Source organism: Chrysochloris asiatica, unplaced genomic scaffold (genome assembly GCF_000296735.1).
Source record: "Chrysochloris asiatica unplaced genomic scaffold, ChrAsi1.0 scaffold00138, whole genome shotgun sequence".
In the NCBI taxonomy this organism is placed as follows: domain Eukaryota; kingdom Metazoa; phylum Chordata; class Mammalia; order Afrosoricida; family Chrysochloridae; genus Chrysochloris; species Chrysochloris asiatica.
In genome coordinates, this window is record NW_006408656.1 from 4,698,907 (window position 1) to 4,721,420 (window position 22,514).

At 44.8% G+C, this 22,514-nt stretch overlaps 1 protein-coding gene across 4 annotated transcripts in view; it reads right to left on the minus strand.

Annotated features, from left to right (window-relative positions):
- Window positions 1–319: 319 nt before the first annotated feature.
- ACVR1B (activin A receptor, type IB) overlaps window positions 320–22,514 on the minus strand; it is a 47,476-nt gene continuing 25,281 nt past the window's right edge. The window contains exons 2-9 of one of the 4 annotated variants that reach the window (XM_006870021.1): window positions 21,187–21,426; window positions 19,627–19,875; window positions 16,183–16,413; window positions 11,781–11,948; window positions 10,451–10,607; window positions 6,120–6,244; window positions 3,450–3,580; window positions 320–931 (exon numbers count right to left, since the gene is read on the minus strand). In XM_006870021.1, the coding sequence (XP_006870083.1) occupies window positions 806–931; window positions 3,450–3,580; window positions 6,120–6,244; window positions 10,451–10,607; window positions 11,781–11,948; window positions 16,183–16,413; window positions 19,627–19,875; window positions 21,187–21,426 (1,427 nt within the window). In that variant the 3' untranslated portion in view covers window positions 320–805. Of the gene's footprint in view, window positions 932–3,449; window positions 3,581–6,119; window positions 6,245–10,450; window positions 10,608–11,780; window positions 11,949–16,182; window positions 16,414–19,626; window positions 19,876–21,186; window positions 21,427–22,514 lie in introns of those variants that run through there. The other 3 variants (XM_006870020.1, XM_006870022.1, XM_006870023.1) reach the window with 3 other exon arrangements.

The window sequence follows — 22,514 nt, forward strand, 5'->3', positions numbered from 1 at the left end:
ACTAGGTGGGCAGAGCAGCCGGTGGGAAGGGAGGAGGAGCGGGGGCCTCCAGGGAAGGAGATGCTGCTCACTAACAAACACAGAGGCACCAGCACACAGATGGCACGACAACCACACCCAGACCTGCACATGCACAAAAGCTCAAGCAGGTAAGTGCGCACCTACAGACACACACACATATAAACACACACACAAGAGACGTGTAAGGGCGTGGCACGGACCAGGCACAACAGGGACGCACCTCGGCACATGCACACACGGCTGGACAGACAGGCGGCAGATTCGATCTCCACTGGTGACCCTTCTCAGTGTCCGAGTGAGGGAGGAGGGGGCACTTGGCTCAGAACTGCCTGCGAATGGGGCTGCCCTCTGGCCCTTTAGGTCGCCTCAGTGTGCTGTGGGTTGGTCCCTGAAGGAAACCCCTCAGTGCTGTTTAGCACTGGTGACAACTCAGCTCCTTCCAGTCCCTCCCAGGCTGCCCCTTTCACCAGCTCCCGACTGTATGCCAGGTGCACCAGGGTGTGCGGGGCTCCCCCTTCCAACCAGCTCGAGTCGTGGCATTGAGTTCCCCACACAACTTGCTTTCAGTTTCCATGCCATTAGGAGGTAAATAGAAAAGGTGTTTGTGTCTCAAACCCAACAAGGGAGTGAGTGACTCTCCCGGGCTCTGTCTCTCTTGTGGGCCAGGGGTCCTGCCACAGAGGGCTGGGCAGAAATGAGAGGTAGGCCTCTGTTGCACCCTCAGCACGGCAGCTCTCTGTGTAGTTCTCGCTGCCCAGAGTTGCGTGTAGGGCGGGGAGTAGGGTTAAATCTTCACGTCTTCTTGCACGCTGAGCTGTGACAGAGTCTTCTTAATGCGCAGAGCAGTCAGGCGGGCTGCACCGTTGGCATACCAACACTCTCGCATCATCTTCCCCATCACCCGTAATGCCTACAAGAGACCAGAGGACACATCTGAGATGCCCCAGCGGACACAGCTTCTCATCTAGAGGCTGCTGTTCATGTCCCTGTCACGACTTCCTCAGTTGGATGCCTGTCAGGATCTGACTCCCCTCTGAGCTTAGGGCAGAACACTGTAAGCTCTCCTCTCCGCCTTGGTGCATCCTTCCACAAGGGACAGGTTGTAGAGGTAGAGCGGAGAGTGGCACTCTTTCTCTGGCCAAGCACAGTCAACTAATCCATTACCCGGAAAATCTTGAAAGAAACACCCCCAAACAGCAAGGTGATATGGAAACTATTCCTTCGGGTTTCAGAATCCATTTAATGACTGTTTTCTAATTATGTGGAGAGTGAAGAAAGAGGTAACGGGGCTCTTCAAAGGCAATTCTGTCAGAGGCACAAAGTCACACTGCCTTTACTGCTGACACACAAGACCGCTATGCTTAGGCTGAGAGGGAGACTGGAGTCATCTCAGAACCGCTACTGGTTACTGAGGGCTATGAATTGCCCTGATTGCTAGAGCCAAAATTCGGTTTTTAGAAGTGAAACCCCAGCATAGAAATCAGAAAACTGTAGACAGCACTGATTGAAGGGGTGCGGGGACAGCAGCCTCACCCTCATCCTCTGAAGTAAACCTTAAACCAAAGATTCCCAGGAACATTTGGGAAAACACTGCCCTATTATGCACTGGAAGGCGTTCCTGGTGGTGTAGTGGTTAAGCACTAACCAGTCATGGTTCAAATCCACCATGGGAGACAGATGTAACAGTCAGCTTTCTTAAAGACTACAGCCTTGAAAACCCTATGGGGCAATGCTGCTCAGTCCACAGGGCTACTGTGAGTCGGAACTGATTTACAGCAATGATTTTATTATGCAACGGGAAGGCATCAACTATAATGTCAACGGAGCATCTCCACCCTTAAATCACAAATGCCTCATGAATTGATGCATGGGCAGATACACAGGCTGCATGGGCCGGAGGGAGAGTGGGAGTGTACCTACAGATATATGGAAATCTGACAGAGGATTTGTACATGGGCATTTACCTTTGTTGCAAATACACCCATGAATGTGGTAGAACATACAGGGGGCAAAGTTCTGAGAACTTCTCAGGCACAACCTTGAGGAAATGAGTTAGGGGACCTGGGGGCTCAGGACCAGTCTCAGGTGACACCAAGGTCCTCACAGAGCAGGTTTTCCTTCTATGCTGGTGAGCAGTGCCTGAGGTCTTAAAAGTTGGTGAGCAGTTGCACTAAGGTGCAATTCTTGGTCTCTCCCTATCTGGAGGAAAGAGGAGTGATGAAAGTCAAAGACAGATGGAAACAATTCATCCAATGGACTAATCTCAGTCTCCCTGACCCTGAGACCAGAAGAACAAGATGGTGCCAGGCTACCATTACCAACTGCTCTGAAAGGGAGCACATTAGAAAAGTTCTGGATACAGTGGGAGGAATCGTACAACAAAACTCAAAATAATAAAAATGAGCAGGCTTACTGGCCAGGCAGTGACTGCTGGAACCTCTAAGACTATGGACCTTAGCCACCCTTCAAGTCTGGAAATGAACTCACCCCCAAAGCTCAAATCTCAGTCAAACAACAGAAACATCTATAGACGTAACAGCAACACTGAGATACACATACCTGAGAATAAGCACCAATTTGAGATCAAAAGGGCAGCATTCCCCAGGACAAAGTTCAGAAGGGTTAAGAAAGGAGGAGGAATGGAAATAGGAAACACACAATTTCTTGAGGAGACTGCAGTCAATGAGATGAAACAAATTGTATCTGAATTGTTGAATGAAAGCCTGATCTGCTCTGTACACCTTCATCCAATTCACTTAAAAAGGCTTAAAGAAATCACAAATGCCCTTGAGTTCACACTCTTTAGAAGTAGTCACTGAGTAAAGGAAGTCCAAGTGCAAACCTTGTCTCCCCCCACCCCTAAAGTCTCTTAATAAATAAAACTCAATGTTTATTAGGAATCTGTCAAAAATCTGTCATTTCAATTACTTCCACTAGACAATGTCCCATCCCAACTTCATTGGCCATCTCTCCCCAGTTCCAATTTTCCATCCTAATTACAACCCCTTCACCACCAGCCCCCCTCCCCCCATTACAGACACTGGTCCTTTCACTCCCCCCTAAGGAGCTTCTGCTATGGACACCTCTCTTCAGCTCACCCCTGCGGCTCCCGAGCTAGTTCTGTAGTTAGACAGGTCTAACAGCTTCAGCTTCCGTTTTTGTTTCTCTCTGTTGGTGATCACCTCTGGAACTGTGTCCTGGGGACAAAGTCTTTTTTGTCTACTAGACTATCAACTCCAAAGGGCATGCTACAGGGCCTGGAATAAGGGACTGTGGTCCCAACAGACTCAGTACAGAGCAGCCTAGGCCTACTGACCCACTTAGGGCGGAACCCTGGGGGACAACTACATTATCAGGGAATGGGACCCTTTTCTAAGGTAGAGAAATTAGGCAGAAGGAAAAGCTGCAGTAGGCAGGGAGTGTCCTACCTCATAACTTTGCCACCAATTGGGGATGTTGGGACGTAGCTTCTGGTCACAGACAACCTTCCGCATTTCCTCAATGGAAGGGTCAGAGGGCACTAAGTCATAATATGGCAGCTGATACTCTTCATGGACTCCTAGGAGAAAAGAAATGGCCAACCTGAGTTATCAACAGAAGGAAGAAATTACTCAAAAGCCATGACAACACCCACATTGTGGCCTGTAAATACCATTTCCCACCAAGACAAATGAGGACTCCAGAGTCAGTTCCTGGTATGAGACAAGAAGTACGCATACAAGTCAGGAACATCTTTTTTCACACTAAAAGCAAGGAAACTATCAAAGATTACTGAGGTTGTGTCAAAAGGAGTTAGATACCAACTTGAAAATCTCACAACTGACCAGGACATTTAAACAAATTTATTTTTAAATTCATCAGTTCCTAATGAAACTTGAAAAAGAAAAACCTGCTACTCCTTTGGAGCACGCTAAGGAAAAAAACTCATATGGAAAAACTGTAAATAAAGATAATCGAGTATTTATTCCATCTTACTTATTCAAACTATGTATCTTGGAAACCAAATACGTCATTAGGCAAAGTTTCTCTTTTTAAAATTCAGCTAATACACGAGGATTGATAGAATCAGGATACTGGCATTTCCCGGCTTCTAATGAACTTGGATTTGGACAATGATCATTGATGGCTCCTAACAGCCCAACTAAACCACAAAGTTGTCAGTTCAAACCCACCACCTGCCCCTCAAAAACGCCATGCAAGATCACCGTCAGAACCTACTCGATGGCACTTAAAAACAACAACTACATCAACAGCACCAAGAGAGACAGTCACATTCCTTGTGATGAAAATACAGAAGAGCATCTATGAAAAATTTTTGCCCCAAATAACTAAATGTGATTCTAACTGCTAGATCTAATTCACAGGAAATACTAGAAAAAGGACATGTTCACTTTATGAGGAGACAATCAGCAAATTCTAGACCAGGAAAACAGGACAAATGACCTGAATTCTCCAGAGGTAAACTGCAGGAGAATAAGAAGAAAAAAGGAGGGGAACCTGAAGATTATAAAACACTTGAAGTCAGCGGTTCAAGCTCACCAGCTGCACCTCAGAAACCCTATACAGGGTCACTATGGGTTGTAACCAACTCAATGGCACTTAACAACAAGAGATGTATTAAATCAATTGCAAAAGATGGACCTTAAAATTTGAGTCCTGATTTGAACGAATTGCTTTAAAAAAAAATTACTGAGAAAATCTCAACACAGCTTGAGTATTAAATGGCATTAAGAAATTAGTTTTTTAAAGTTTAGTAAAATATTGTATTTTCGCATTGTTATATCTTTTAGAATTACAAATGATACATTTTTCCACTTAATGAGACTTTCTTATAGATCTTTTTCCAGGGAAACCCCTGCTGCCCTGAGCCAACAGCACAGGATTTCAAACAAAGAATCAGACTTGGTAATTACTTAAAGGGTAGTTGAGAGCTGAAGCTCTGTCCTCAGTCTGTCATGGCTTAAATCTTTACTAGCTGTGTGGTCTTGGACAAATTACTTCTCTGTGGTTCATTTCCTTTCCCTGTAGAATGGTGACTATAACAGTACCTACTTCATAGGTTTATAGTAAAGACCACAAGTTTATACCTAGAAAAAGTCACTGCTGTCCAGCTGATTCTGACTCAGAGCAACACCATAGACAGAGGACAATTGCCCCCTGGGGTTTTCCAAGGCTTCAATCTTTACGGAAGCAGACAACCACATCTTTCTACTGGTGAGCAAGCTGGTGGCTTAGACCCACTGACCTTTTAGATTGCAGTGAAGCCCTTTTAACCACCAGGGCTCCAGTTACATCTAGAAAGTGCTGAATAAATGTGATCATTATCATGGACCTCCAATGGCACTGTAGGGTCAGCACTGGACTGCTAACCCCAGGGCCGGCAGTTCAAACTCACCAGCCACTCCGCAGGAGAAAGCTGAGGCTTTCTGCTCTGTAAGATTTAGTCTCAGAGAGCTATACGATGGAATCTGCTGGAAGGCAGTAGTTTGGCATTATCGGTTTGTCATAATGTGGTGGCTTATATGATTCTCTGATACTTGTGGGGGCTGAGATAAATGACCAGGGGCTGGGTTATACTAGAAGAGTTGTTTCTGGAATTGGCTCAAGTGGCAGAATACTAGGGAGTCCTGGCGTTCTTCGTGGAGCACGCTGCCATAGATGCTGACACACTAAGGTGAGAGTAAGAGAGGTTTTCTGCTAAATCTGATACTGTTTTTTCCTCCATTCTGAAATGGATAAATCATTTTAAGTACCAAAGATCTAAGGAAAAAATAAGAAAGGAAACAACCTCACTTGCCTCTGAGGAACAGGAGAGCCTCTACTGATCCTATGTTATATGTACCGTGGGTGTTCCTCAATAAAGACAATGCGCTTAAGGAAAAAAGCCAAGTGAACTCGAAAATGGTTACAAGGTAGAGGTATTACTCTATGGGCAGCCACTCAACATGCTGGTTCAAAGAATAAACACATCTTTAGGTACAGCAGCCTCCAAGGTTCCATGAGAACCAGGCGTGATGAGGCTCTGGCAGCAGACATCCTGACTAGCTGGAAAAGGAAAGGAGCTGGGTGGGGAAAGAGAAGGCAAAACAGAAAGATACCTCCAGAATTGCATCTTCGAGCAATCTCCCAATATACAAGCCCGAGGGCATATATATCAGCACATTTAAAGGAGTCAAAGTGTTTCATATTTATGGTTTCATCAAGTACTTCAGGGGCCATGTATCTGCAATAACAACGGAAACACGATCATTCATCAAAAACATGGGCGAGCATACATTGATAGTATCACTCTTTTAAATCCAGGGTGGACTTAGGGACTTTCTGAATGTGGGAATAGATATTACCAACCTCCATTACAGAGCCTTATCCCAAGAAAGTCCCTCGGGGAGGAAATAGCGATCTTTTCTTTATTGCATACTTCCATATGTTTTAGAGTGAAAGCTAAATACTTCAGTACAGTTTTGCGATAATGTTGTTGTTAAGTGCCGTTGAGTTGATTCTGACTCATAGTGACCCTGTATAGGGTTTTCCAGGGAGTGAAACTGGTGGGTTTGAACCGCCAACCATGTGGTTAGCAGTCCAGTGGTTATCCTATAGTGCCACACCAGGACTCCAGATTTAGCATTAGGCTACTTTTAAGGAGCTTTGGTAGTGTAGTGGTTACAAGTTGGGCTGCTAACCTCAAGGTCAACAGTTCAAAATTATCAGCTGTTTTGTGGGAGAACGATGAGACTTTCTGCTCCCGTAAAGATTTATAACCTGGGAAACCCTATACAGGGTCTCTATGAATCGAAACCAACTCCATAGCACATAACCAACCAACCAACCAAGGCTAACCTTGATTGTATCATTTTTTTAATCATCAGGATTTGCTTATTGTAAAACATGCTTTTATTTCTAATGGCAGAGATATTTATACTGTAGATCACATGGTATCATCGGGCTGGTAGCGTAGTGGTTATGAATTGGGCTGCTAACCTCAAGGTCGGCAGTTCGAAACTACCAACTGTTCCACGGGAGAAAGATGAGGCTTTCTGCTCGATTTGCAGCCTCGAAGACCCTGTGCAGGGTCACTATGAGTCAGAAATGACTCCACAGTACTTAACAACAACAACAGGGGTCTTTTATTTAGTTCACTGTAGTCACAGGGATATGCTGATCTTAAATTTCACCCTCAACATCTTTTGTTATCTTACCTGATTGCAACTATATAAAAATGAATTCTAAGTATTCACTCAAAGTCACCCTTATTTAATCAGAGTCCTAGTGTGGCACTGTTAAGATTAAGCATTCAATTGCTTTCTGCTCTGTAAGATTTAGTCTCAGAGCACCAGCAGCTCCTTGAAAACCCTATTTATACAGGGCCACTATGAGTTGGAACTGACTCGACAGCACTCAACAACAACATGAGAACCACAGTAAAGAAAATCATGAGATCACCTCAGGCCCCTACACTCTGGGGACTGAGAAGCTGCAATGACTGAAAAGGAAGGAAGAAAGCAGCAGTACAATTTGGTGATATCTATCGAGATTCAGAGGACTCCTGGTGTGGTGCTGTAGAATCAGCACTGGACTGTGAACTACAAGGTCAGCAGTTCAAATCCACCATCTGCATCTCGGAAACGCTATACAGGATTGCTATGAGTTGGAACCGACTCAAACAGCACTTAGCAACGTTGAGATTCCACAGGTAAACAGAACCCCCCCTCTTCTAGCCTATTAAAAGGCAGTTCCTACCTCAAAGGTCTACGGAAATTCACAAAAAATGGATCTGTTCATAAGTGTAGAACTAAGAGTAAGACTCTTACAGAAAGCTGTGGTAAAGCGCCAGGAGGCCTCCCCCACCATGGTTCTGACAGGAGATCAAAAGTATGGGCATCATCTAAAGCACAATCAAATGTTGGGGTTTGGGGGATTTTTTGTTATAAAGCAAGAACAAAAGAAAAAGAGATCAACTGGGCTTCATCAATATTAAAAACTTTTTTGCTATTTTAAAATAAATATTTTAATTGTGGTGAAACATGTAAAATATCATGTTGTGAGTACATCACATTACCTGTTTCCAAATTTTTTCATCATCCTTAACAGACACTCAGTGCCCCATAAGCTATTTCCCCAATTCCTCTCCTACCTGTCCCTGTTGGCCACTAATAACCTTTGGCCTCTAAGCATTTACCTATTTTATGTAAATGAGATCACACAGTATTTGTCCTTTTGTGATTGACTTATTTCACTCAGTAAATTTCTTCAAGGTCCATCCACATTTTGTAGCATGATCTGAACTGCATTTCTCTTTAGGGCTAAGTCATATTCCGTCCTTTGTATATGGCACATTTGATTTACCCATTCAGTCTGTCGTTGAACACTTGGGTTGTTTCTATCTTTTGGCTACTGGGAATAATACTGCAAAGTACATTAGTGTGCAAGTATCTGTCTGAGGCCCTGTTTCTGCTTCTTTTGGGTAGATACCTAGGAGTGAAATTAAAAATGTTTGCACACCAAAGAACTTTATCAAGAAACTGAAAAGACAACTTACAAAATGGGAGAAAATATTCGGTAATCATGTATCTGCTTACAGGTTTAATATCCAGAATATAAAAAGAACTCCTACAACTCAGTAACAAAAAGACAAACAACCCAATTTAAAAATGCACAAAAAACTTGAACAGACATTTTTCCAAGAAATATGATGGGACTTAAAATAAGTTTGTAGAAAAAACTGAACAAAAAGGTAATGGAATTTTCTCAGGAACTTTCTGAAGTCCTCTCATATTTAGAAATGGCCAACAACCATATAAAAATGCCCTAAATGTCATTGTTGTTTTGGTTAAGTGCCGTTGAGTAGATTCTGATTCACAGCGACCCTATATAAGGTCACATAAAATACCTTCAATGTCATTAGGAAATGGAAATCAAAACCACAGAAGGCTAGTAAGTGTTGAAGATGTGAAGAAATCGAAAATCTCATCAACTGTTGGTGGACTTGTAAACCTGTGCCGTCATTGTGGAAAACATTCTACTCCTAGGCATCTACCCCAAATAAGGAAAAACAGAATTCAAACAGATACTTGCACCCCAATGTTCTTTGCCACATTATTCCCAATAGCTGAAATATGGAAACGACCCAAGCATCCATTTACAGATGAACGGATAAATAAAACGTGGTGTATACATACAACAGAATGTTATTGAGCCATGAAGAGATATAAGAGTTCTAATACATGCTATGACATAGTGTTGTCGAGTTTAACTAAATTCAAAGTGACCTTATGTGTAACAAAACATTATGTTGAGTGAAATAAGTCAAATGTAAAGCAACAAAAATTGTATGATACCATTTATATGAAACCCTATGCAGGGTCAATATGGGTTGGAACTGACTCGACAGCACTTAACAATAACAATGTATATGAAATATCTAGACTAGGCAAATACCACGACTAAAGGCTATTTAGATGTTATCAGAGGCTGGAGGGAGGGATACATGGGGAGTTACTGCTTAAAGGACACTGTGTTTCTGTCTGTTTTGATGAAACAGTTTCGGAATGACACAGTGGTGACATTTGTACAAGGTGAATGTAACTCATGCCACTGAACTGTACTCCTCAAATAGTTAAAATGATCAATTTTTTTTTAAATGATCAATTTTTTGAAAAAAAAAAAAAATATATATATATATAAATCTATTAACTTGTTGTTGTTAAGTGCTGTCAAATTGGTTCCGATCCAAGTGACCCTGTCTAGGATTTTCAAAGAGCAGCTGGTGAGCTTGAAGTGCCAACCTTGTGATTCAAACAAATTTTGCAGTCCAGTGCATTACTACACACACAAAAAAAAGGCAGTCCCATTTCCAATTCATGAAGTCAATCTTACAATCACAATCACAACTCCTTCTTCACTTCTGAGTTCATTTCTGTAGCGAGTAGAAGCAGGCCCCATGATGCTTCAGGGTGCCAGTTTCCACCCTACATTTCTTCTGCTGCAGTTTAGCACCCCTCTCCAAACCTCAAGCAAAGCACACTCCAGCTTCCTCAGGGGTCTCTGAACAAGCCACCCTTTTGGGCTGTACTATTTCCCCTCTTTCTCCAGCCAAACCTGGTACCTAGCCTCTTTCCAAATCCTGTTCCAGATTTACTCTTTGCCTGAAGACTTATCAACCACCATGTGGCTCTGGTACGTCCACTTTCCCTGCTGCCCTCAACCATAGCCGGCAATACCTATGTGAGCAGCCCTAGAGAGCTGTGCCTGAACCACCTGGGTCTATTAGACATAACCTGGCCAGTGCTCCAGCACGGAGGGTAGAGTGCTCAAGCTGACTTTAACAGTACTTATTTACTCTGTCTCTCCTTCGCTGGGGCATATGAGAGAGGACATTCATGGGATATTCAGTACAAGCTGCTGAACAGGTCAGAGGCTAGGGCTTTCCTACCGTTTGGTTCCCACCCTCTGATTTGGTGCAATGTCAATGGTATCAGTGACCGCATCATGACGAACAGCCAGGCCCAGGTCTGCGATGGCGCACATGCCATTTTTCTTCACCAGGATGTTCTTTGACTTCAAGTCTCGATGAGCAATGCCAGGCTTCCCTAGCAGAGATGGGGGAGGGGGGGTGTTTAGGAATATTTAATGAGAAGTAGTATTGTAAAGGTTCAAAGTCCAGAGTCTACATGTCAGACTGTAGGTTTAAGACTGGGCTTTTGCCTCCCACTAACCCAGCGACCCTGGAAAAGGCAACCTAACATACCTATACTTCATAAGGAAAGCTATGATAATTACTGCATTAATTTAAATGAATAAAGAACTTAGACATGTGTATTAGCTAATATTGCTATTAATATTAATTAGTTTTAACATTAATATTGCTATTAATATTACCAAGGAGCTCTGGTAGCGTAGTGGTTACGAATTAGGCTGCTAACCTCAAGGCCAGAAGTTCAAAACTACCAGCTGTTTCATGGGGAAAAGGTGAGACTTTCTGCTCCTGTAAAGATTTACAGCCTCAAAAACCCTATACAGTGTTGCTATGAGTCAGAACCAACTCCCTGGCACCTAACTACCACCTGTCCTCCCTGAACTAATCTATCCAGGCACAGAAGTACTGGCTGAGATGAGGAATTCAAACAGAAGCTGCTGTGTTGGCTAGGTTCTCAGAGTCACATGGGCCCAACAAACTGCCAGCATCACCATGTGGGCTCAGAACAGGATCAACCTTAACACCTGATACTGTGAAAAGACCAAACATCTGCCCAAAAGTTGAGATGACATCAACAGCTGGAAAGCTCGAGATCTTTTCCACCAAGAAAATCTTCCTAGGTTAGGAAATCCCAGTATTTAATCCACCAAGCTGACTTAAACTCAGCTGTTCCCACTGATGAATATCCAAAATTCCTAAAATGATGATCGATGCATTAGTTTGTTTTATCTTCTTAGTTCCATTCTTTTACATGCATACGGTGGGCTTCCTTAATAAATACTAGCTTACCAACAAGTTACTATGTCAGGTCACCGAACAACAAATAACAGAATGCGTATATTATAGGATCCCCTGAGGAGTTCCAGAGAAGAGATGAGGAGCACCACCTTTCTATCCTTTGCGTTTTTCAATCCAGTAAGCACAAACCTCTTTCCTAATTTAGACAGTCATTCTTGAGGTCCAGCCCCAACTTGTTCAGTAAAATGGAATTCTGGCAACAAAATCAGGATGACACAGGCCTTTTAAGTCTGCCCAATCCCAGGACCACTTGGCTGGGTCTACTCACCTTGTGTACCCACAATCTCCATGTGCAGGTGTGCCAGGCCACTAGCAGCAGACAAGGCCAGCTTGATCATTCCCTCAATGGTCACTGTGTACCGGTTAAGATAATCAAACAGGGAGCCGTGCTCATGATAGTCAGAGACAAGCCACAGTTGTGTCCAGGTGCCATTATCTGCAGACAAGCATAGGTGAAGTCCACAAAAGGCACACTAACAGCAAGAAGGCACCGTATGTGGAGAGACTCCTGAATTGGCCCACCTCATCTATGTGCCAAGGAGCTCTGGTAGCATAGCTCTGGTTACGAATTGGGCTGCTAATCTCAGGGTCAGCAGTTCAAAATTACCAGCTGTTTCGCGGGACAAAGATGAGGCTTTCTGCTCCTGTAAAGATTTACCGCCTCAGAAACCCTATGCAGGGTTGCTGAGTCGGAACTGACTCCACAGCACATTACCACTACCATCTATGTGCCACTCATGCCACCTTTTATGCCCATTTAATCTACAGGTGTACAGATGTCCACTCCACTTCTGGGCTCCCACAGACAGAAGAGCCTTAGTGGCACAGTGGTTAAAGTGTTTGGCTGCAAACCGAAAGGTCCACAGTTTGAACCCATCAGCCACTCTGCAGGAGAAAGACGAGGCCGCCTGCTTCCACTGGCAGCCTGGGCAACTCTGGGGCAGCTATACTCCCGTCCTACAGGGGTGTTCTGAACTGGAATCACCTCCATGGCAGTGGCTTTAGTTTGGTTATTTCTCAAAGGAAGGCTAAAGGGTTCTATAGGGTGCTGTTTTTAAAGCAAATCTGAAAACGTTGCACCTCCGAGAGCAGACGGAGCAAGTGTTCACGGAAAGCAACAGGTGTCATGTGTTCGGTGTGCCATGTTGCTTCTGATCTCGAAAAGATGGCTCAGTAACACTTGCCTATTACTTAAAAAATTCATCTATGAATTCATTTGTAAACTAAAAAAAATAATAATGATGAAACTATGCTTTAAAACTTAGGTAGTCATTAGGACAGGGAAGAAAATTCTCTTTCTCGTGGGTGCATCTTCCCACCTCCCTAGTAGTCCAAAGAGAAGGTATTTTCACTGAAAGTCCTATTGCATCAAAGCCACTAAAGAGTGCAAAGTGGAAGAAGCACTTCCGTAAAGGAGGAAAATACAAGAAAGACGCGTGAGAAAAAAACAAAACTGAAAAACTTCCAGAACAATATTATCTAAATCAAAGGGCTAAACTGCTTGATGATGAGCAAATTCCCTGATGAGCTGACAATCCCACATATGGCCTGTACTCATCTCTTGGTTTAAGGGGTCTGCGTTCAGTCTAGAAATGATAGCAGCACCCTCATCAATATTCTTTAGCAGCCCGAACTGGCTGCACTCACTACTGCCAGGGAGGAAGGCACCCAAGCTCCTCCTCTGTGCTCCAATGGCACCCTGAACACAGGCTAACAGAACACTGTTCTGGAACGCTGCTTTTCCAGCCTACTGGTCTATCCCATTGAGAGCAGGAAAGATCACCTTTCTGCATCACTGCATCCCAGGCCCCAAAGTGCTTTTCAATGCCTCAATGGCACACTTCCAAGCACCCCCGAGAGGTCATCCTATCCTCTGAAGAGCAATGGAAGGTGACTAGGATACATTTCTATTTTCTCTCTTTTAGACATGGGGGTGGGGGAGTGCAGAGGGGCGAGGAAAAAAAACAACCCACAAGCAGACAATCTAATTAAGCTACGCTGCTGTCAATAGAAAGACTGGAAATTGGATTGAGACCTCCCAAATTCCAAGCTGGCACTGGTTCCAGGCCACCATACCATTTATCATGTTAAGAAGGCAAGGATGGAGGAAGATTCTTCTTGTTCCTTGGCCCTAGTGTGGGCTTCAACAGCCAGATGCCGACTTACACGAGCTGCCAGAATCAATACAGGGAGTGGCGCCTGGAAAAGCCCAACTCTTGGCTTCCATGATTATAAACAAGGGCCCACCCAGCACGCTCTCCTCAGGCTTCAACCAGGCCCAGAGTCTTGGGGACCCAGCAAACGAGTTACAAAGGAAAGGAAGACAGGTTTGGACCACTCATTAAATATGTGAATGGGATTTAAGTTTCACCAAAAGGTGATGCTGTTACCCTAGATCCAGAAGGTGAGGAGGAAGATAGAATCTCCACTGAGTACTATCCAATCTGTCTGGGCAGGGCTGATGAAAGGAGATGCGGATAGGTCTCTTGTGATACAATAGTGAATAATTGTTATCAGGACTGACTGTGAGGGTTGGAAATGTAAAGGTAGACGTTTTTGTAGCAAGGAGGGGAGTGATTAATTCTGCAGTCTAGGAGCGGAGGTCCCTGGGACCATCAAGGGAGAAGAGCACAGAGCGGGACCCTACCCAGAGAAGCAGCGATGCCTGAGATGTAGGCAGAGACAACGACGTGGAGAGATGGAACAGCTGGGGACTTTAGGAGAGGAGCTGTGTGCTGACGAGGGGTGGGGGGAAGGCTTGCAACCCCTTGGTTGGTTGAAGATGCATGGAGGGGATTGTAACCATGGCAATGCAATGCCATACAATAGGATGAATGTAAAACTAATGTTCTCCCATGTAAACTATCACATAATTCACAATAAAACATTAAATTTAAAAAAAAAACAACAAAAAAGGTGATGCTGTTTTCTAGAGACACTGCTTACTCAAAGGGAGAAAAGGTCTCTCTTCCCCGTTTTCCCTGTGTGAGTCCAAGATCCCGGGGCAGCTGTGACCATTACAGAGCCCCAGAGCAATGTCAGGAATGAGCAGCCTGCTGTTGTTTTAGAGAAAGAACAATAAACACTTAGCATCAGCTTCTGCAGGCTTGCTGTAGACACCAGATTTTAGCATCTCTGTGCCATGGGAGCAGTGCCAGGGAATGCCTTCAAAGTGTAAACCCAATCCCCTCTGGGTGCTTTCCCAAAGTCCCCTCTCACTGGGAGCTCTGGGAGCACAGGGCCTGGGTCTTGTTCTTATGTATGAATCAAGCCGCTGGCAGATCATAGTCAATAAATGTTGAATTGATGAGTAAATTTTCAATTACTTTCCACTAACTTCAGTGACTGCTATCTGCAAGATCAGTGGTTCACACCCACCAGCCACTCCTTGGAAACCCTGTACAAGTTTGCTATGAGTGGGAGCCAACTCAACAGCACTTAACAACAAAAAAAAACGACTTCAAAAAACACTCCTGGTGTAGCACTGTAGGATAAGCACTAGACTTCTAACTACAAGGTCAGCAGTTCAAATCTAACAGCTGCTCCTTGGAAACCCTATACAGGGTTGCTATGACTTGGAACCAACTCCAAGGCACTTAACAACTTCGAAAAGAGCCCTTCAGCCTGGCCTTCGTTGACCTCTCTGCCACTTCTTTGGCCAGAACGTAGGCATCATGAGTTACTGGCAGGTTCCCAAACATATCTCACCTTTGCACATGTGTGTGGCGTGCCCCTCCTACTGGCCTTTTTCTCCCTGGCCAACTCTTGTCACCTTTGCCTTATCAAGCTCAGGTGTGCCCTTCCCCTGGAAAGCCTTCCCTGACCTTCATCCCCCCAATCTGTGTTTCCAGAAGAGCTCATGCTTGCCACCTCCTACAACTGATTCTTAGTTTACGTGTGTCTTTGCTAGTCAGTAATGGTGGTGGTGGTTGTGTGCCACTGAGTTGGCTCTGGCTCCGATGCACAGTGACCTTGTATGGGGTTTCCGAAGCTTTAAATCTATACGGGAGCAGAAGTTCTCATCTTTTTCTCACAGAGCGGCTGGTGGACTTGAACTGCCAACCTTATGGTTAGCAGCCCAATGTATAACCTACTACATTACCAGGCTAGTTAGTGAGGGTCTCAATAATAGTAACATACCTGAGCTCGCAACAAAAGCAAGAAAAAAGGGAGAGAAAGGGGGAAATAGGGAGCTCAGGCACAAGCCCAGGCCAGAAGCTGAACTAGAAGACCACTTGGGAGCATTTCCTCTTCCATGCCTGTCTGTTCTGGTGATGCCACAGAACATGGGCTATGTGCCTTTTTAGCCCCTACTCCCAAGCTGCCCTTTCCTGGGAAAAGTTGAGGCCATAATTCCTCATTTCAATAGCGTTCAAAATAAACTCACTGGAACCCTGCAGGGACTACACTGGTACTAAGTACAGGTGAGTGCTAAGAAAAGGAATTGAGCAGGCAGGGGAAGAGGTTTATCTTGTTTATCTCCTGGAATAACGGGCGTCCGTGACATTTTAAGAAAAGTTTGAAAACCATGATCTTATTCAGATTCCTTTTCTATTACAGATAACAACTACAAAGGCAAGTGTAACTGTGTGGTCACAGCTGTTCTGTTTTCCCTCCAGCTAGGATGCTGCTGACACTTAGACATGCTGCATCCAAACCCAGCCCTTTACCTTTATTATCAGCGGCAATAAAACCAAGGATGTTTTCATGGCGCAGCATGACTGTCTGATATATCTCTGCCTCCCGGAACCAAGACCGTTCTTCACGAGAAGAGAAAATTTTCACCGCCACATCACCACCTCTCCAGCGGCCACGCCACACTTCCCCAAAGCGGCCCTTGCCTATTATCTCCTGTAGAACGATGGTGCGAGCCACCGTGCGCTGAACAAAAAGCGGTAATCCTGGGGACCAGAGAATGGAAAGAAAACCTGTCAGTGTAAACTTAGGAAATCTGGCAGTTCCCATAGCTCCCTGCTACACTGGAAAGGCCTATATGTGTCTCCATTCTTCACTGGCACATTAACCACAGGGAGGTCTGACCACGGCACTATGGGAGTAAACACAAAGGAAACCTGCATGACTAACTGTTCCTTATCTGAGTGCTTTCTGCTCTCGGTTTGGATGAGATTTGAAAGCAAATGTTTGATCTGATTCACCAACTCTGCAGTCAGCAACTGGTGGGCCAATCCCCCTACATCTGCTAATTCTGGTGGAATATACACAGAGGATGAAAGTGGGAGCTTGTGTATTAGTATCTGCCTTCTGATCACTACCCACTAGAGGGCAGTGCTGTGTGGGCCATGAAATTAGAACCATGGTTGTCAAATACTGAAAGAAATCTCCAGTCCTGGCAAAACAAGGTTTTTACCTCCGTTAAGCACAGTGGTTACAAGTCAGGCTGCTTATCTCACAGAGAGCAGTTCGACACTACCAGCAGTTCCGCGGGAGAAAGATGAGGCGTTCTGCTCCCGTGATTAACAGCCTCGGAAACCCTGTGCAGGGTACCCTCACTATGAGTCGGAACTGACTCCATGGTACTTAACAACAACAACAAACCCTATAAAGGGTCTCTGAGTCGGAAGAGGCTCCACAGCACATAACCATCAACAACCAACCAACCAACCTCTCTCCAAAGAGAACAAAATTCTGCTCACAGGTGATGCTGAACTTCAGATGCTGAATAGGGGCTATATCTGTTATTCTAAGATTACTGTCTTTACACGGCATATTTATTGACTTATTCAATGTCTCCCTATTTATCCAATCACCAGCACCATCATAACTCTCTCCTCTCTTCTGCTCTCCCTGAGCATATATATATAAGTAGACAAGTATATCTGTCATTAATCCCTAAATCTTGTGGATATGAACTACCATTTACTGTATGCTTGCTAGGCACTATGCTAAGTGCCTTACATAAATATCTGATTTCCTCATGGTGTTGTTGTGAAGTGCCATTGAATCAGTTCCAACCCATAGCGACCCTGCATAGGGTTTCCAAGGAGCAGCTGGCGAGCTTGAACCGCTGACCTTGCAGTTCAAACGGCTTTGCAGTCTGGCGCATTAACCCACAGCGCCACACCAGGACTCATCATAGGCACTTATAAGTACTCTTTTTATCCCCATGTTACAGAAGAGAAAACTAAGGGCTCAAAGAGGAAGGTCAAGTAACTCATTCCAATTCACAGCTAGAGGCAAAGTAGGGATTAAAATCCAGGACTGACTCCAAAGTCTATGCATCTAACTATAACAGTAACCTTGCTCTCGGTCCTGCCTCACACTCTATTCTCCCTAATGGGAGGTAGATGAATGAATGAATCTGTCCTCCACAACACTGTTAGAGCGACTTTCAAAGGAAACCATTGTTGTGGGCCACTGAGTTTATTCGGACTCATAGCAATCCTGTATATGGTTTCCAAGGAGCAGCCGGTGGGTTTGAACTGCCAACCTTGCAGTTAGCAGTCCAGTGTTTATCCACAGCGCCACACCAGGCCTCCAAAGCAAAACAGGAACACTCACTTCCCAGCATACAAATGTTTAAGTCGATTCCTCTTACACTCAATGTCCTTTACCCCCCTGGGCCCAGCCTGCCTTTCTCTGCCACCCACTGCAAGCACGCCTCACTAGTCTCCTTCCTTTAACATTCCCCAAACATACTGCGGTGAACTTTCATCCCTCATAAAATTCCAAAGTCTTCTTCACATGTGTCTCCCTCTGTGAGATCGTTCCCAACAGTCCAATCCTGAGTCAGCCCCTTTTTAATCTTTGTTTACCCTTTATCACCTAGAGGGACTCACATAAATTTGTGAAAATGAAAGAAAAGTCCCATACTCAGCGAGGACTTTTAAATTTACAAGCCGCATTCTTAAAAACCCTGCACCCTGGTAGCCCTGCATATTAAGAATGAACTAGGCCACTCAGAAGTGCTTATGAACCATTTTTCTCCACATGACTAAGCAACTACCACTACCCTTCCCTAGCCTCAGCCAACGCTGATCTTTTTTAAAAAGACTTCCAGCCAGCACTAGCCTCCTCTCAAGCCAGTCAGCTGGTTCTAACCACTGTTCTACCTCTTTCAGCAAAGAACAAGCCCTATATTTGTTCTCTTTCTAAAAATATGCAGCTTTTAAATATACCCATCATTCTGGCACTCTCTACTGCAGAGCTTAATAAAGGCAAAACCACTGATACTCAGGAGATGTCACAGCTCAAAGTACTCCGTGTGTTCAAGGAGGAATGCCAGGCCATGACTGATGGCATCATCTCCCCACAGAACCAGTCTGGTCACATGGCAAGGAAACATACATAAAGCACATACAGCATCCACAGAAATAAGATCCTGGATGCTTTCTCAAGAATGGCAACAATGGCCTTTGGAGATGATTGTTTTTCCCCTAAGACAGGAATACCACTGTCACTAAAACAACTGCTTATCTTCATGAAAAGACTCTTTTGCAGTCATGTTCACAACAGATCCATCCTGAGACCTGAAAATCCCCTTTATTCTAGATTCTGGTCTCATGGCAAATGTTCAGTGTTCAGTTCAATTCCCTCATCTCAGGAAGACTGGGTTAGCAACAGACAGTACAGGAAATGGTGCACAGAACCCAAGCTGCCTTTACTGAACCCTCACCAAAAAAACCCTTGGGCAACTGGTAAAGGTCAATGATTCATCAAATCCCAACTCTAAGCTTTACTCAGTGTCCTTAAACTCCCCTTGTGGTTGCCCAGAGATCAATGATTAGCCCTCACCACCTCACAGGAATCCGGCACACTCCTGTTTCTCAAAAGGGGCCCTTAAATTGAGCACGCCACTGCTCAGGTGGAACAGTCTGAATTTTAATAGGTGTACAGTTACAAGACTCCAAGAGAGACAGGGGTTTCTGGACTGGAGACTTCTACACTTGACCTTTGGAATCTCAGGGAAAGATTTTCTGTGAACCCATTATCTTATTATATGTCAGACTCCACAAGAAGGGGAATTATGAAACCAAATGACTCAGTGCTGGTAGAAACAATCGCAGGGCCCCCAGCTGTCTTCATAAACACACTATCCTGCTGGGAAACAGCAAGGAAAGCCAACAGCAGACACAATGGCCTGAAGAACTCAGTACCTGAGCCAGACCCTGATGTGGAGAGATCGTAGACGAGATCCTGGAGCGTCTTGTCTTTGGAGAGACACATTTCACACGAGGGATCTTCCATGTCTAGTCTCTGGCGGTTGTGATAGACTCGCTGATGATAGTTAATGACAAGGAAAACAATGATGATGATGAGAAACAGGAGAAACACAGGGCCGGCAATGATGCCTACCAGTTCCACAGGGCCCCACATGGAAGGGTGCTCAGGCTCCTTGAGGTGACCTGGACAAGTGAGAGGGGAAAGAAAAAAACAAGGAATAAAACCCGGGGAAAGCTGTGGCTGTATTTACCCCCCAGCAACTCCCACAAAGTGAAAGAGGCCCCTATCCATATCTAAAGGTGCCCTTGATCTCTTTGGTCCTACTGGGCAGTCATCTACCTGTTGTTGTTGTTAAGTGCTGTCGAGTCGTTTCTGACCCATAGTGACCCAGTATAGGGTTTCCAAGGAGTGGCTGATGAGCTTGAACCACCGACTTTGTGGTTCAAACAACTTTGCAGTCCAGCGCTCATTAGCCCCCAGCACTACACCAGGACTCCAGTCGTCTGCCTAGAGTCTCTCAAACGCCAAACTTCTGTAGTTACAGTGTCATGTTCAACACTCACAGCCGCAGCCCACTTTGCAATCTCACGATACCATTCCCACCTTGAAGGAGTTCTGGTAGCGTAGAAGTTAGGAGCAGGGCTGCTAACCTCAATGTCAGCAGTTTGAAACTACCAGCTGGTCCTCAGGAGAAAGAGGAGGCTTTCTACTCCTGTAAAGATCTACAGCCTTAGAAACCCTACTCAGGGTCGCTATGAGTCAGAAGTGACTCCATGGCACACCACCAACACCATTCCTACCTCGAGGAGCTCTGGTGGTACCACAGTTAAAGCATGCAGCAGCTGACCAAAAGGTCGGTGGGTTGAAAGCTATGCCAGTTCACAACTCAGAAGCTCTCCAGGCAGCTCTCCTCTGTCCTACATGAACACTATGAGTTGAAATCCACTTAGCCAAGTGAGTTTTGGGTTTGGTATTCTCATCTCACCTCCCTAAATTTACAAGAGCTCCTCTAAGCTCTGCTCTAGGCTCTCTCCTCCTTTGATCTCCTTTCTAGTAATACCTTCTAAACCTTTAAATTCACTTGGTGGCAGGTTTGCAAAGAGGTAGAATCTAGTATTTCTCAGCCTTGATCACTGTCCTTCTTTTCCAACTGAAGCCACTCTCTGCATTATACAGTTGTCCTGACCACTGCAGTCCCCTCCACACAGCTCTAGGACCATCTCTTCAGGATCAGGCCCAATTCACCACTAACCAAACCCCAGCTTTGACCTCAGGGACTAAATTGAAACATCTGTCTCACTCACCACTACCCCAACCCTCAAATCTGCAAACCTGCCTTGGGAGGAATCCCAGTCTATTTCCTTGGGGAACATCAAAAAGGTACCTTTACCTATCATCACATAAAGGGATTGGGGAAGAGTAGAAAAGGATGAAATGACAGGAGTGCCCTACCTCCAAGATGAGCCAATAGTCCAACAAGGGTGTCCACTCACCACTGGGCACCCTCAAGTCGATCTTGTTGCAGAAGTCAGTGTAGCAGCAATGGGTGTTACGTAGATCTTCTGAACTCAGGCAGTAGAAGGGCTTCCCAGCGGGGACCAACTCCACTTTGGGGATGCAGGTACGCACATGGTGCTCCATCCCATCCAGGTTGAAAATGGAGACCATGCAGGCGCCATCTGTTTCACACGTGTAGTTGGACTGTAGGCAGTTAGTGCAGGCACACAGCAGAGCTGCAGGAAATGTGCAAGTAGATATTGGTAGCAGGACCTTAGCAAACGATCTTTTCCGGACTTAGAAATATCCCTTAGCATACCTGATGTTTCAAAATAGGGGCTTTAAAGAGATGGGGTCACAAAGATGAAATCTTCAACTGAGGCACAACCTTTCCACCTATTTATCCAGCTCCAAACTCAACGGCACCTAACAACAACAAAGCATGGCTTTCTAGATCTGGGTACCCTCATGCTCTATTGTATGCTTATAAGAGAAGTCACCTTCCAAACTTTGCCTTCTACTTATTACAAATTATTATATGGCTGGGAAAAGATACCTGCAGGTATGAGGAAGGTATCTTCCCTTTGGAGAAGAGTGCCTTCCCCCACCCCCCCAGCAACACTCCATCACTAACTACCTAGGGTTCCTTGAAGCCATCAACTCCCCTAGCTCCTCTCCTAGGCACAAGACAAATCCCAGGTCTCCTGAATGCAGGTCTCACACATGGAAGTCTTTGGCAGATGTTAGTCTGGGATAGGAGCCCCTTCTCATGAGAGTCTGGGTCTACATTCTTTATTACAGCACTTAATGGGCAAAGAGGGTCTCAGACGCAACAGTGCCTAAGCACAGTGAAAGTACAGTTCTTTGAAAGTCTCCATGCAAACCTGGGGGCCTAGTTAGGGCTTGCTTCTGAAGCATCCTGTGATGGGTTGCTAGATGCAACAGCATCACCCTAGTCATAACACTAAAAAGAACCACAGACCAGAGTCTAAACAGAGTGGTTTCAAAAACTCTCCAGAGGAAAGGAAAGGGAAACTCACATTCACTGAATAACTACTGAATGCTAAGAGCGTGTATACAGATGACTGATTCCAAAGGAAAGAAGTGACAATTTAGACACATTATTTCTGACTGTCCTACTTGGAGGAAAAGAGAAGAAAGGGCAAAGGAAAGAAAACTACAGCAGCAGTGAATAACTTCTGTGTTTTTTATTCCCTTTTTCTTTCCACTGGTACCAACTAACCCCAAAGAGGATAAGGATTAGTGCCTGCCTCATAAAGTTAATGTGAGGATTAAATAAGATTATTTAAAAAAAAAAAAAAAA